Source organism: Mesitornis unicolor, unplaced genomic scaffold (assembly GCF_000695765.1).
Source record: "Mesitornis unicolor isolate BGI_N332 unplaced genomic scaffold, ASM69576v1 scaffold17684, whole genome shotgun sequence".
In the NCBI taxonomy this organism is placed as follows: domain Eukaryota; kingdom Metazoa; phylum Chordata; class Aves; order Mesitornithiformes; family Mesitornithidae; genus Mesitornis; species Mesitornis unicolor.
The window spans coordinates 87,144-103,328 of NW_010179615.1; the positions used below are offsets into that span (position 1 = coordinate 87,144).

At 40.5% G+C, this 16,185-nt stretch overlaps 1 protein-coding gene across 1 annotated transcript in view; it reads right to left on the minus strand.

Moving 5' to 3' along the window:
• HSF2BP (heat shock transcription factor 2 binding protein) overlaps nt 1-16,185 on the minus strand; it is a 31,876-nt gene that overhangs the window by 1,161 nt on the left and 14,530 nt on the right. The window contains 2 exon segments of the mRNA XM_010182852.1: nt 7,686-7,789; nt 14,717-14,834. Coding sequence (XP_010181154.1) covers nt 7,686-7,789; nt 14,717-14,834 — 222 coding nt within the window.

Sequence of the window (16,185 nt, forward strand, 5' to 3'; positions counted from 1 at the left end):
AAAGCATGCAGAAATGTTAAGAAAAATTAATTCAGATCATTTTGTGCACAAAATCACCACAGAGACCAAAATCTCACTGAAGGAGCATAAATGCAGTGCAGCATTAAGCCACGCTGTACTGAGTGTGGAGGAAGCATTTGGTGGGCTGAGGCACCCTTTGCTGGCTTCCTTAGTACTTTGAGACCTGAAAAAAGACTAAGGAGAATTATTCATTAAAGCATAAGGGGAAATGTTGAAAGCACCCAGGGGAGAAAACACAATGTGATGGACAGTGAAGAAGACCATGGCTTTAAGCATGAAACTGACTGTTGAGATGGGAATTTTAAAGTAATCCTCACTAGCACATGGCTGGAGTACAATATTAAAGGCTATGACAGCTGATCTACACCCATAATCCAGACACTACCTCTCTCTTCCTTGATTTTCTATCAGTAAATGAGGTATGTAGGTCTTTCCTACCATACCTTCTTCCCTGTTTGAAGTGTAAACCTCTTAAGAAAGGAAACTACTTTCTACTTTCTCCTATTCTACTTTCTCCTGAGAAACTAGCAGAGTAGGGTATAATCTGAGGACAGAGGAATTGTCCAGAACCATCAATAACATCAATTTTCTGAGTCTCAGCTATAGGGCATAAGGGACAACTCTAGACATTTGAATCAGCATTTTAAAAGAACAATGATTAGTGCTGCACACCCCAGAGAAGTGGCCATACCCATAGCAGAGCCACTCCTATTGCTGCCACCTGTGCTGAAGGCTGGAAGGAGTCTCTGTCCATCATCACCTCCAGGTGCAGTTTTCTGAGTGATGAGCAATCATAACTCATGGAGAAAGGCTGCAGCTCAGCCTCACAGACAGCAAGACTTCAGGCCCAATTTCTTGGGCAGCAACACTTCAGTGAACCCTTTTGAAAAAACTCGGGTGCAAGCATTGGTTTTCACAGTTTTTCTGACCTAATCAAAATATGACTAAAAGCCTTGGGTTTTCCCTCTCATGCTTTCCATTTGTGTCTTCATGCCTGCTAGAGGCTTTTTTTGCCAGGTATAGTGTTTAAACTCTGCACATACCACCTGCTCCCTTTCTCTATACTTAGCATTATTCTACGTTTATTCACTGGCAATAGCAGCCACAAACCATAGCCCAAATAGGTACGAAGAAAGAAGCTTTTGGGAGTGAAATCTATGTAGTTCATTACCATCTTCCTCCGTGTGACCTTATTCCTCCACAAAATAAAGCCATTAATACTTTTAATGGCTTGCAGTACTGCTGGGAAGCTTCATGTATGTAAGATGTTTTAAATCCCTGGAAAGTGCTTTGCTATTAATACTGTTACAGGCATCTATGTTACTATTATCTGCAAGTGTTTAAAGGCTGTATAAAGTAAAGAATTGATCAGGGAAGAAGCATTAGCAGAGGAGCAAACAAAATTAGGGTCTGTAGGAGATCAGGAAATTATTTCCAGCTTGACGAGCCAGAAAGAGCAAAGAGGTTCTAGGAAGAATCTCCTGCAGCAGCCAGTGAAGCTCAATGGCTTGAGTCACCCAAATGATGAACAGATCAGGCACTCGGGCATACAGTGAAGGAAGGAAATGATCTTGCACCAGAGGATGACTTCATATGCATTTAACCTCCGATTGCCATTGTTTTGCATATATTCTGAGATGCTTCGACTTAAATAAATACATATGCCTTAAAATACACTCCCTTAGGATTACATGCATTTTTGAGAATGCTACTTATTACGGATAATCATGTTTTCTAAGAGGATTTAAAAAATGAAATACCTTGGAAATCTTTCTCTTGTCTCTCCAATATCACTAGGGATTTTTTTCTAAAAACCCCTGTCTAAAGAATACTCAGAAGAAATGTAAGGAATCTTCATTATTCAGCATTATATTTATTTCAATAGCTTCCAGATTTAGTCATTTCTACACTAGCTGAGTAACGTTTTGTTTGTGCAAGATCAAAAAAAATCCTTTAGTTGTAATCAAATCATTGCATCATATCCTCCCAACGACCAGCACGCACATTTCTTCAACTAACATTTCAAAACTACAATCATTATTTCTGGGGAAGAGGGGAAGAAATCAAGCTGCTTGCCTCAGCCGGGGATCACGAGCATAGCGTAAGCCTACCACCATCAGAAAGTGCTGATGCAATTTTAACAAGGTATTGAAACTGCTGGAGTTTGCTGACGTTCTGCTAGCTGCCAGCACCACCGTTTGATGTCACTGGCTTTCAGGCACTGACAAAAGCAACTGATAACATGGACAGATTTTAGTCACATCTGTCATCAGCACCATGCTCTCGGATGAACCGTTCCCTACAGCAGGGTTTAAGTAACTGCATTACATCAATGCTAAACAGCTTATCTACAATTGGCTCCGAGTTGTGCAAACTCAATTTACATGTGCCCGTACCATTCCCTGGCCACCTGAAGGCAAGATTTATGACCAGCAAGCTGTTTACAGCTATGTTTATGTACAAGAGCAGTATTTCAAAAGCCTCCCACCACTGTCATAAATGTCATTCAATTCAATTGCTGTCTGATTCTAGCATGAAGGGGCGACCTGCTGCTCCCCCATTCCTTTTTATGAACCTGTCAATCTCCCTATGTTCACAGCACATCTAACAGAGAGAGCCAGGGCCACAGCTTGCCCCACGTAAGATCTCTCTGTATTGCCCATTCTGGTGGAGCTGAGCCAGTATCTGCAGCAGCAGAGTTTTCTGGACATTCTCATAATGCTGATATAGGCCTGAGGAAACAAGAGATGTTGCAATAAAGGCACATGGGGAAGGAGCATGAAGAACACCATGGCAGAAAAAAGACAGCCTTGCTGCTGCAATTCCTATGGATGCAAATGCACTTTCTCTCTGCAATGTGTTTGCCGCTGCCTTAGCTCCTGTATAACAGCTCAGTTTGCTTCAGTCTCCTCCCTGGCCAGGTGACTGCTCTCACTGTCAGACACAGAGCTCAGCTAACCAGAATTCCCCATGCTCCTCCAGACACATCCTTGTCACTTTTATGAGGGAAATCTTTGAGAGAAACTCCCAGGGTCCAGAACGAAGCAGCAATTTGGTCCCAATTAGTCTGACTGCTAGTTAGGGGCTGCGCGTGAAAAGCAGTTTGCACAGGCGTCGCCCTGCAGCTGGCGAGTTTGTGGATGAGCTGTTAGATATGCTGTCCAGCTCCCATCAATCCTAGCTTGGGCTTCTGAGGATTTCCACAGCAGCTACTGAACAGGAATAACAATGCAAGAACAAAGCAATGCTCTGCAGTGACAGGTACATTTACCAGAGTTAAGGTTTCTTACATATATTCACAAAAAGAGAAACACTGTGCTCCTCAGAACATCAGTTTGCATGAGGCTGCTGTTTTGCAGGGTGAGGGCACAGTCAAGAAACTGCTGTTCATAAGGCAAGGGCAGCCACACTGTGTCCAGCCGGAGCCCTATCTGGGCAAGTGTCATCTGCAGCAGCTGCCTCGAGAGAGCATGGAAAAGGGCAAGCGTTCAGTGAGACTTCCCCCGCCACTCTTCCAGCCCCCTCAGCTGACTGTGGTTCAGGGACTTTCTACGTCACAGCTGACATCTTTGCATTTAAAAAAATGGATGTGGTCTTAAAGGGCAAGAAGGGCCCTCTTTTTAAGACCACTTTCACAGTCTGAAGAGTATGAAGCTGTTGAGCACTTGAAAGACTGGTAACTGATGATTTGACTTATAAACCAAACTTTGGTTTAACACGGACATCAGTTCATAAACAGGGGGGTTCTGTTTGTCCAGATGTCTTTTAAATAACATGCTGCCATGCAAATAACCTGAATTTTCAAAAACTCTCAAAGCCATAACCAGTTCAGACAGAAAGGCAAGGCATTAGAAATCTTCAGGGTTAGTCATGAAAAGCAAATATTGAAGATTGCAAGCAGTATTAGCAAAATGAAGATGTGCTTCATACAGGCATTTATAACAGAGATTGTCATTTGCAAAGAATTTGGATAAACAGGGTTAGATTTCCGTATGGAACTGTGGTGGAGGAAACTGAAAGGCAAGATCTAAAATTAGTCATAATTCTCTTGTTGTCTTTTGTTTAATGAAGTACCTGGAGCAATTTCCCAGCTCTAGATGAGAAATGTCACTGACAGTCTCTCGGAATTTCACACTTTCTCATGTACGCAAGGAGAGCAATTTTTTTAACTGCATTCAAGGAAAAGAAAAGTGGGGAAAACCAAAATAAAGATACAGGATAGTGTAAAAGAAAAAGATAAAAAACTCAAAAAAACAAACAGAAAGAAAAAAGACCCCAACAAAACAAACCAACCAACCAAACAACCCAGAGAAGAGCCTAGACCCTTTTTCTCCAGCACCCATTTGTTGGTAGATGTTTTTTATGACCAAAAAATTAAAAACACAGATCTAGTCTTTATTATTAATGCCTGAATCTTCCTATTCTTCAAAAGATGCTTGGCAGAGAAAAGTCCCAGTCTGCTTTTCTGGGAATTACAGAATGAAAGTCTTATTGCATCTATAGATGTAAAGCACCAGAAAAAATACTGACAAGTCTCAAGTGGATTTCTACCTAAAATTATGTAACCTCTTTTTCTACTGCCAAGGACAGGGATGCCTTAAATCTGGAAGTTAAGTGAAACCCTTAGCCAAGACACCACAGGGACAGCAGCTGATGGAGAAAACTAAAGCTGCCTATTTTCTCCAAGATGGGAACAGCTGCTCTGCAAACAAATGGTGCTCCACAAGAAAAGAACTCCACTGATCCCACAAGCTGCTCCACAGATGGAAATCTGAGTCATCATTTACGTGTTTTATGCTGGCACCAGGCTGGGAAGGTAAAGGCAGGCATAGCTGATACCTGTGCAAGAATACAACAGCTATGTAAGCGATCAGGGTATCTCCTTCAGTGATCAGTGTTGCTTATTAAAGGATGCCCATCTTTTAGACAGTGTTTAAAAAGGCGGAGAGAAAAAAGAAAAAAACAGCCTGCCTCAAAGTGCTAAAACTATACAGATGTATTACCTTCAAAAAGTGTGTCGAACATTTGTTTTTCTCCTATTATCACCACAGCCTTCAGCAGAAAGAGCTTTTAAGAATTCTTGTTAGCGAGTGCGAAGTCATACTGGCTCATCCAAATTTTCCAAAGACAGTAGGACAGATGAACTCAGTTTGCTGTTAACAATCTTACTCCACTAGAAATCTTTATTAGATTTTTCCTCCTTTCTCTTCCAATCCTTGTATTCAATGTCAAGGCATATTTCTGTCTTTTCAGAAAGCCTGCTAGACAACCTGAATCAAATCCCTCTCTGCTTCAGATACAACAAAGCGGAATAAAGAAAATTAATGATTTGCTCTCTTCACTTAATAGGAAGGACCTTCTTCAGAGGACAAGAAGGCTGGGCAGAGACTGAGAATTTAGAGAAGGAGTTTGAGGGATCTATCAGCTGCATACAAGCCTGTGGGAGGAAAATGGCCTTGATGTACAGGCTGAGGTCACAGACACTTGTAGATTGACGATGGAAAAGCAAACAGGATGATTCTCTGAAAATTAAAAAAAAAGTCAGAGGATGATTTCTGGGGCCTCTCTTAGTGGGAATGCTGATAAAAGCTCACAGAGCTGTAGAAAGCTGAATCATCTCATAAGCCTTAATCAAAACACTCTTTGAAGAAGCTTCCTGCAGGAAGGCAGCATAGACAGGATACCCTGCCAGCAGAGTGTACTGCTCTGCTCTCTTGCATGGAAAAAACTGTTAAGACCTTATGCTGTAGCAGTTCCAGGTGTTTATAAGCTGAATCACGGCTAGCAGAAGCTGAAGATGCTGGCCATGGAAACAGGAGAGGAGCAAGAGTGGGAGGAAGCTACTGAGTTTTGCAAGTTGAAACATTTAGAAATAGATTACATGTAGAGAAAACTACAGAGATCTCATACAAAATGATGGGAACAAGATCAGGCCTTGGATCTGACCTCTCATCTGATACACAACCTAGCCAGCCCCTCTCCCTTGACAGTAAGCAGACTTCCTCCCAAGTCAGAAAGCTGAACCAGCAGATGTGCTTTATCTGAGAATCTTCCTCCTTTGGTGTAACTGCAGAACTTCATTATCAAAAAGTGAAGGAATTAGCCATGCCTGTCCTTCTACAACCCATCCATACACAATTAACACCTTCAATATGCAGAGTAGCCTTTCCATTTCTTGTTTCCATTAGCAGCTGCAAATTAATTATAACTGCCCTGTTTCATCCTCTTATGGGACCTAGGAGCTTTCCTCAACCAACAGACTGCATCAAACAATTAGCTTCTCTCTTTTATCACAACATTTAGAAGGGCACATTTGGAAACCTATACTTAGACATGGTTTTTGAGGGTGTTTTGATTTGGGGTTTTTTGTTTGTTTGTTTTTCTAGAACAAGAGTTTATGTATATATTAGCCAAACAAAGTGAAAGAAAAATCTGGACTAACATATGTTAAATTTCTAAGCACAGCAGAATAAAGGACTCTATTCTCAGTTCTCCAAGAATATACTTTTTCTCAAACTATATTAAAAAAATGGGTGTTTTCCAACAGTCTGGCAAGGATTATTTACTTTTCTGAGATCTCAGAAAAGCAAGCCTATGGCATTACAAAGCAGTAAATTATTTGGTGAAAAGCACAAGTACCTATGTTTTCTGTAAAATAGCTGAGGGAACTGTGAGCAATACAAGTAGCTTCCAGTTTATCACCCCAAATCAAAGCTTTTCCAAAACTTCAGTAACAAATTAAATCCTTGAAAAAGCAGATGCAATCTCTCTCATTTCAGCTGCTGTCAGTTGTATTTTATCCAGGTTTTGCAGAACAGCAGAATGCTGGGGTGACCTACCTCCCCAGTCCTAGTAACTGCACGCCAAAATCTTCTCGTGGACAAGCCACAAAAACATGAGAAGGCCAGGACAGAGCAACTCTAGGAGCAGTTCAGAGCATAAGCACAACAGCATCATGGCTCTGTCCTTACTGCTGTCCTTGCTGTCCCTTACAAGCTGTGCACACAGCTGCCAGCCAAGTCCAACACACACTGGCAACGTCAATCTCTGCTGGCTCCTACGCAGGGACTTGAAGTCTCTGAAAGAGCAGAGCCTTGATGTCATTCATGTACCTGACAGTGGCAACAGAAGTCCTTGATGTCCTTGAAGTCCTGCACTGGCCAAAGGCAAAGCTGGGAATAGTATTCAAGTCCTGCAAGCCCAAATCCTATTAGAGCTAAAGGCCTCTCTTCAGCTATAGAAGAGGTCCCTTTTGTCACAGGTGAGCATAGTTAGGGAGGTTGGCTTCTTTCTCCAAAATGTGTCAGAACATGTGTCAGTTACATTTTCTTTTGTTAAATGGCAGTGATCTGATACATGGTTTCCACTTAGGGTTTACTTTAAAGTTGGTATGTGAAAATACAGGTGGCTTTTTTTAATCCACTTCATCAAATTTCTCTACTCCCTATTTTTTGTTCTAACATCCATAAATTTCCTATTAATGGAATATTTGATAGAGTGCCAAAAATGTTGTGGAAAATGCACATCTTTTCCCTAGCTATTTGCCCTTTCTGTTTACTTTTAATCTGATAAAAGTTATACATAATCAAGTTACAGATACAAATTTCTGTTGCCATTCTAAAATCCTCAAAGTCAAAATTTACAAGGTTCTTAGAGCAACTTACCATTCAGTAGCCACCAAAGCAAAGGAATAAAACCTGGACTTTCACTGATGTACTTCAGGCCTTTCAAGTTGATACTCACATTGTAAAGTGACATTAGCATTAGCCTAGAAATGAAAAAAAACAAACAAGAAAAAAGATGTGATGTCCTTTGACTGCTTTGCATGTTTTGGCATCTTTTGCTCTTTATGCCAAGCACATACTGATGCAGAAGCCTATTCTAATAATTTATATTTTCATAAAAGAGATAAGTCTCAACTTCTATATAAGCAATGTTGTACAAAACCTTGATTCTACTGTTAAATCACTTATTTCAAACACATGGAAAAATAGCCCATGTGAGAGTAAGGAAGTCCCATCAAACTCCATGCAATCCATTCTGTGAAATGTGCAAAACCTGGACTTGGCTTTATGTGACTGTACAACCTATAGAGTTTTCCTGGTGACAATCATCTCAGATAAGCTGTTTGCCATGACAAAAGGGCCACTATGAAACACAAAAAGCCAGACTGTACACCAAGTACTAGAAACAACGTCAAAGGAAGTTTCTGCTCCATTGGTTGTGCAACACTGGCCTTTCTGTGCACTGACCCTCTAGCCAGCTGAAACATAGACACATGGCTTATGCCATCCTCTTTCAAGCATCCTCCTGTTTCTCCTGCCAATGGGAACAGATGCAAAATACAGCCAGTGTGCAGCAAACACCAATGTAGTCTCTCTCCACTGGCAGGGGAAGTTACTACGCCTACGGAAGCATTTGAAAGAAGAGGGTAGGTCTGAAGGAGGGAAGAGGAAGGTATCAGTAGTCCCAGGTCAGCTTGGCACACTCCCTCCTAAGCTAGACTTGTCCCTCCTGCTATGGGTGCACGGCAGAGAACCGTCCTGCTCTGCCTGCTCTCCAGCCCCTCGCAGTCAGGCAGACCCATACAATCCGGGCCATCGAGTGAGACCCTGCTGTGAAAAAAACAACTGCTTGTCTTAAAATGTCATCATGGACTTTCCTATTTAGTCTGCCTTCAGGAATCCAGATTGATTATGTTCAATGTAAATGTGGAATTATTTTTTTTTTAAGTCAATAACACTGGAATTCAATTTGGCTGTAAATGGTGCTCCTGTCTTAGCGTAGATCAACACCAGGATAACACAGGCCAAATGGTACTCTCACCTGCACCTCTTCAAAACTGTTTCCAAATAAGATTTGGGTCCACTCAGACCTATAATTTTCTTTTTCCAGGAGGTGATTTCTTTTGGTCTTTTATTATAGACATTGATGTTGAAGGAGGACAGAACTCATAACCTGTCTTCCACGTAACAGAGAAGATCTATGGCCTGGCAGCTAGAAAACATTCCCTTAATTGTGCATTGAAAAAAACCTAAGATGACATCTCCGACAAACCAAAACCGAGACTGTCCCTTGCACGTCAGTGTGTAAATAACAAAATAAAAATACACGGAGTAAGTGTATGTTCATTTCAGCCACATTTTCAAACACTTCCAAACCCAGGATCTCCTAATTTATCAGCCTCCTAAAACAGCAAGTTCATTAGTCATTTTGGGGCTGCATGCGTAACAGGTTTTAAATGAAACCAAAGTCTAAACTTTTCTGCAGCGAGAAAACCAGATAGGCTGGAGAAGGCTCTGCATTTTAAAAGGACTGCTCTAACCTGCTAAACCCACCTGCTTCTCCCATGGTAGCCCACGCTGAAGCTACTGCAAACACAAAAAGCTTCAGTAGGATCAGTAACTTGAAATTCTGAAACCCATCAGGGAAAGTGGGTTTGGCTACTGGTACCCCCTCAGCCGTAGCCATGACAGAGCTGAGGTAACGTTGTAAGGTACAGGAGGTTGCATGCAGAAATGGCAGCTTTGCCTCTTCATGCAGATAAAGCGTCTTTGTCAAAATTTACTTTTAGCTGCTTTCAGCTGTCAGACAAGTATGGCAACTTGGGGCTCAAAATGAGTTTCTCTTTGCAAAGCTATCCAGAAAAATCACTAATAATGCAGAGCACTTTGCTGGGATTAAATCTTCTCCTGCATTTTCTGCTAAACTAAGTTCTGCTATCAAAGGTTTGATGTTGATGTTGTTACACTGTCTTCCACATCGCTGATACAATTGTTTATGGGTTTGGTGGAAAAAATTCTTTATAAGCTAAGCAGAGTCTCAGTGGGCCTAATGCAAATTATTTCAATCTCTCTCTAAATTCCAGTAGGAATGGGATGTGATACTCAAAAGCAGAAAGCATCCATAAAAAAAACAACCCACTGACATTAACAAGACAAACTAGTGCCCTGCCCCTTTCAGAATCAGATCACGGCTGTGCTAAGAACTGATGTGCCTGGAAAAAGAGCCGTACTCTGGAGTCAAAAGTTGTCTTACAAATTCTTTCACGCTTCTAGCAATGTTCTGTTTTGCCTTGTGTTACAGCTGTGGAGCAGCTGGGGGGAGAGGGCATTAGTGCACTTTATGATGTGCTATGATGGATGCTGTTACTTTTTATTTTATTTCCTTTCAAATATGGTAACACACGAGGCAATTTTCTGGACAATGAAAAGGGAAGATGAATGAGCAGGGCTCCTATAGCATTTACGGCACATGTCATCATTCGCACTCACAGCTGGGTGCTGGGTTGCACACAAAACAATTACAGAGAAACAGGAACGGGCTGGGATGTTCTCCTCCATTCTGGGGCCAGCTTGGCAGCTGCTGTCTCTCATGGCTGCAATAAACCTGTACGTCACTGCACAGCCACCATTTCCAAACAAGAGGGGAATAACATTATTTCAAATGGACTTCACACCTCACACCCTATTCTCAAATGAGTTCTCATGGCTTAAGCTGCTGTGCCAGCAGCAGATTTTCAGACAGTCTCCCTGCATACCTTCAGAAAGCAGAAAAGGAAAGTATTCCATGGCAGGCTAAACTGAGTTGTAAGAGGCATAAGGTATATTATGTGCTGCACCATTGTGAGTTTGATCACCGAGGCTCTTAAGCAGTAGGAAGAAAAAATAGTAGATTATTAAATCTGCTGCAGCAGTGGCCACTGACAAGAAACGAAGGCTGCCGAGGAACTGAAATTGCAGCTTGTAATGCCCGTACACTTCTTTTCATACAGCCCCTGCAGCTCTTACTTAGCTTCCAGAACCCAAGCTCTGACAAAGGAGCACAGCCATAATTACCTATAATCAGCCAGAATGAAAATTATCAGTAAACCAGTATCTTATAATGGAAAGTATTAACATTTCTTGACAATGTCTTTCATCCTTAATCCGTTTGACATTTGCTGTTAGAAATAAAATGACGTAAAAAGATACGTCATGTTTGTATTTTTATTTCACTTGTTTGCTTTGAACAGACAAAAGAGACTGGTGGTGTGATCCAGGAAAGTGCTGTGGTTTTGGAGTGTCAGAAGAAGATGTAACCCATTCCACAAGCCAATGCAGTAGCACATTATTACTGATTAAACACACTCACCTGAATGCAGCACAGAAGCATTTCCAGGCCCTTTACACCAATTTCACCTCTAGTAATTGCACATTCTAATAAGTATTTTTTTGCGATAATTATTGCAAAAGTGCTTATGGAAGCAAACCTGACACACACAATTACTGGATAAACAATACTTTCTGTTGCCTTTGTTGTTTGGTTTTTTTTTTTAATGCAGAGGGCTTTTTAATTATGCACTTCAAAGTCTTCCTATTTAGGCAAGCCAAATTTAATTAACATCTTGTACTACTATATCTGTCAATGCTTTCTTTAAAATCTAGAACTAAAAGCACAGCTAAAGCCCCTTCTCATCTGCTTAATACATGGGATTAGTACATAAAATGTACTAATATGTACTAAAGTGCATTTTTTTACTGCCTACTTTCAACTGCTACATAAGCAGAGCTGAAGATTCCTAACAATTTAATTATAGCTCTGAGCAATTGTGTCAATGTTCATCAACTGCCTAACCATTACAAACATTGAACAAACCCTGTACCAATGAGAAGAAGACCTAAAGTCTTTCATGCCACTGCTATTTCAGAAAGACAAGGACACTCATGAGATTTCAGTCCCAGCACTCACGTAGATGCCTTCGATATATTTATTATGTACTCGTGGACTAGAATGGATATTGTAGCGGTGCTGGGATATATGACAGCTTTTCCCTGTAAGTTTTTTATTTATATACTGTTACAAGTAAAACATAGGATTGCTAGAACTAGAAGAGGAAAGAGAACTCCTCTCTTTATCAGCTTACTTTGTTTGATACTGCTGTGTGTACAATTAAGACTCACAGTTTCTCCTGATTTGTCACAGTAAGAAAAACATTTTTGAAAATAAAAGCTAGAAAAGGACTGAAAAACCTCAAAACTGAGAAAAGGAAAAACATATCCTTGAAAATAATAAGCCAATTTTTTTTCTTTAGCTGATTAAATTTTAAAATGATTATGTCCTTCCATATAATACCACAGTGATGTTTTGGGAAAACCAAATTGCATTTCCAAAATAATGTACAGACATTTTCATCCATGAGGTATAGTTTTAAAAGATGTGCCTATATTTATAGTTTATTTATAGTTTTAAAAAGTATGTATACACATGTAAGTCTGTGTGTGTGTGTGAAGGTTATTTATGATGACTCCAGAGCCTGTCTATATATAACTTTGAATTTCACTACAATTTCTGTTAACTCTCACATTCTTATCTCACAAATGTCTTTCAGTTTGTACTGCCTTATGTTCCTTACAGTAGGGAGAAAAGGGAGTTCTTCTGACACATCTGCTTATGAAAATGTTGTTTATTTAAGATTAACAAGCAGCTAAAAAACCTTACATGCAGAGAACAACTTAAAACCAAACCACTCAATCAACCAATCCCCAAAACCCTTCTTTGCTGCACTGGGAGAGTGGAAAATCCCCAAAAAAGGAGAGGAAAGATCTAGTGTTAGTAATTAGTTTTAAGAACTGAACAGTGACAAGACACATAGGGACTTTATAGACAAAAAGAAAACCTGACCACAGACATGAAAGAAACACAGGGAAAAACATTTTCCACTAAAACATCTGAACTAAGTAGGATCCCCTGTTCCATGACAAGGCCATGTAGAAATCTCCTTTCTGACATTTGCTTTAATGTCATAATACAGTGATTTTTTTAATCGAATGGCAAGTCCACAGTAAGGAAAAAACCCTGTTAGTTCAGAGGAACATCAGAAATCATCATCATTGCACTGAACTCAAGCTATTGTAACATATGCTAACATTTGTCACTTATTAAATACCTTGTGCAATCTCTTCTGTAGGCTTTACTCAAATTGTTGGCCTAAGAGGCTGGCCCCTGTTGAACCCCTAGCCACTTCATGGACTGTTTTATGTATATTTTATCAGTATTGCTGTATGGCAGCCAAGTGTATATCACCATGTGTAATTCTCCTGCAAAGCAGGCAGATTTTAAAATATAATTAAAAAACACCCAAAACATCACTTCAAAAGGAAGGCCCTCAAATCAAATTACATTATGCAATTACATTAATACAATCTGAAATTATTAAAAATCATCTGGCCCCACAGACACACACATCCTTGAAATTCAGTGTATATGGGTTTTTAGGAACACCTTCCTTTTCCTTCTCTCCTCCAAAATAAAATTCCCTCATTTGGGGTTTGTTTTTCTTTTTCCCTGTACAGATTTTGAACCACTGTAAGTCCTCTTTTCATGTCTTTTTTGTTATATACACAAAGGCACAAATTATCTTTCTTAAGTTGAGATTATCATACAAATCTTTTAGCTGGGGCTTTACCCCACTGTTACAAGAGTTGACAACCCTGCTTTGAGTGTTGACCTTCACGTCCAACATCTGGGAAACACAGTAAATGACAGTATCTAACCACAATGTAGAGCACAGGCTGTTCAGCTTTCCCCATGCTACCCAATGGGGAAACACAAGCACCTTCAGAGGGCTACTCATTTCCCCTAACAGCTGATAGCACCAATCTCTTTCTCCAGACTGTGGGAAGGAGCCCAGACAGTGAGCAGATACTTGACATCCAGCCTTCTGATAGCTGAGGTTAGGAAAGATATAGCCTATCCAAATTTAAGACCAAACTTGATTTCATGCCTATCACGTACAACTTGCCTAAAATGCATGCATGGACACAGTCAAGTTACTGTGGCTGACAGGGTTGCTGTGCAAGCTGAGCTGTGACAGCTGGCTTGCATATGAATTCTGGTGGGTGGGGGTGGGGGTGGGGGTGTGTGTGTGTGTGCGCGCGCGCGCGCCATTTATGAAAAAACCCACCACATTAGCTTGAGCCATCTTCATGCACAATTGAACCAGGTGTATGGGGCAAGCGCCCACAGCTTAGCAGATGAGCAAGTACTTCTTAAGCCACAGTAATTTACTCAGCTCTGAGAAAAAGGCAAAGATGATAGTTTATTTCATCTCTCCATGGGCTGGAAAGTACAACTTTTCCAATATCTGAACTGTGTCAGATGGCCTTTTCTTTACAACTTTATCACAAGATCCCTTTATAGGCAGTGCCCTTTACAAACATAAGTACAGGGTTCTTCCAGCTACTAAGTAGCATAAGCTAATTTAATTTTTGCTCTTAACAGATACATAACTCACTTTCTTCACTAAGCAGATGTACCATTTTTCAGACAGTCTTCATACTGAAAGGGAGTAAATACAAGTCCAGATTTCCAACATTCTCTCTGTTTTAAAACCTGACTTCACACCTTCCTTATCTGACCCTCAACTCATGAGGCCCTCCTAAGGTAGAGAAGTGCATTCAAAAAAATCTCTAGAATATTATGGTGCTTAAGAGACATTCAAAGAGACACAAAACCTGGATGAAGCTGGCCTTGTAGCCAAGCCTGGTGTATCTGCAAGGAATGCTACTGTGAAAGAGTTTCCAAAAATTGTGTTTCCTCTCCAGGAAAGGAACTAGTGGGAGAGTGAGAAGACTGCTGTCATCACTGTGACCTATACTACAAGATAATGCATTTCATTTGAAAGAAAAAAAAAAAAAAAAAAAGGTCACCATACACTTTAAATTTGGTACAGAGTCCCGGCTTCATGTCTCCCAGGAGGTGCATCATTGTGTCCAGTAATTCACGACTTGAACTAACCAAGAATTCACGGCCACATGCCAGAGCAGCCACATCTGTGAGAGAACACAAAATGACACCATAAAAATCATATTTCAAACAAACGTTTATGCTAATTATCAGGACCACTAAAATGACATGTCAGCTGTGAAAAATGAACTATGGGATCTACACAAACTTCAAACAACATTCATCTACATAGCAAATACTGAAGCAGCAAATGATACTGGTCAAACTCTTTCATAATTCTACTTTGGTGATTAAAATGTTTACTCAGTGTGGCCAGTCTCCTAATAGTAACACAGTGAATTATAAAACAAAAGGTTGGATTCAAGTGGTTCCAAGCTGACATCTGCAAATATGCAGCAGAGTTGACCACTGTAGGTCCCACTCTAAAGAAACAAGATTGCAGACTGTTTGACAATCACTCAATCCAATATGCCTGGCATATTATACAACCAAAACACTTGTGGGCATCTCCTCAAAAGCTGTTTTCCTGCCTCTCTGCAAGCACTGCATTATTCATGCACAAACCAAAAGGCAAAAATACTTCCAAAGACTACGGCTCCAAAGCAGACTTTCCTTCAATTTAGTTTTCCCTTACACTTGCCCCATACTTCATGGCATCCTCACGTGCAAGAAGTATCTTCCAGCAACCCAAGCTTCTTTGAGCTGTGCAACTGGCCAAGCATCCTCCAAACACGTGAAGCATGGTACACACAACTGGTGACAGAACCTGGTTCCCTGGCAAGTTTGGGGATCTGCTGCCTGATACAGTTCTTCCTCTTTCATGCAGCCTCAGGTTCTTTCTCCTATGCATGTGCATCATGATGTTTTATTTAAACTCAGAATATCTCAGCAGAAGTACTATGAACACAGCACATAATAAAGACTCTTATGGCAATGTTCGCATGCACTGGGCTGCGTTAAGACTGCACTGAGAACCTCTGTTCTGGTGTTTTCTAACTTCTGAATATCTGGCACTTCGTGACCACCTCTTCAGTTCTTTTAATATAACTTTCTAGTGTAATACTACTTTACAGAGTGACTAGGAAGATTAAACTGATACCTTCTAAATCATTCACCTGACTGTGCCCATTATCACATCTGAGTTTCAGCAAGGGCCTTTCTTAAATTAAAGACAAATCTTGGTAATATCAAATTCACTGGCAAAATTCACATCCACTTCAGTGAAGCAAGATTTTGTTCCACCATCCTGATTCCTCTTCAGGCAGAACCCCAACATTTACCATCTCACTCCCCTAGCCTTTAAACATTTTGTTTGTTCTGACTTTACTTTTGCTATGCTTTTTTTTGGTTTTCAGGGGGTTTTTTGTTTGGGTTTGTTTGGGTTTTTTTAATGAAGCAATCAGAGAGAACTGGATCCTGTCTTGGTACAGTGGCATA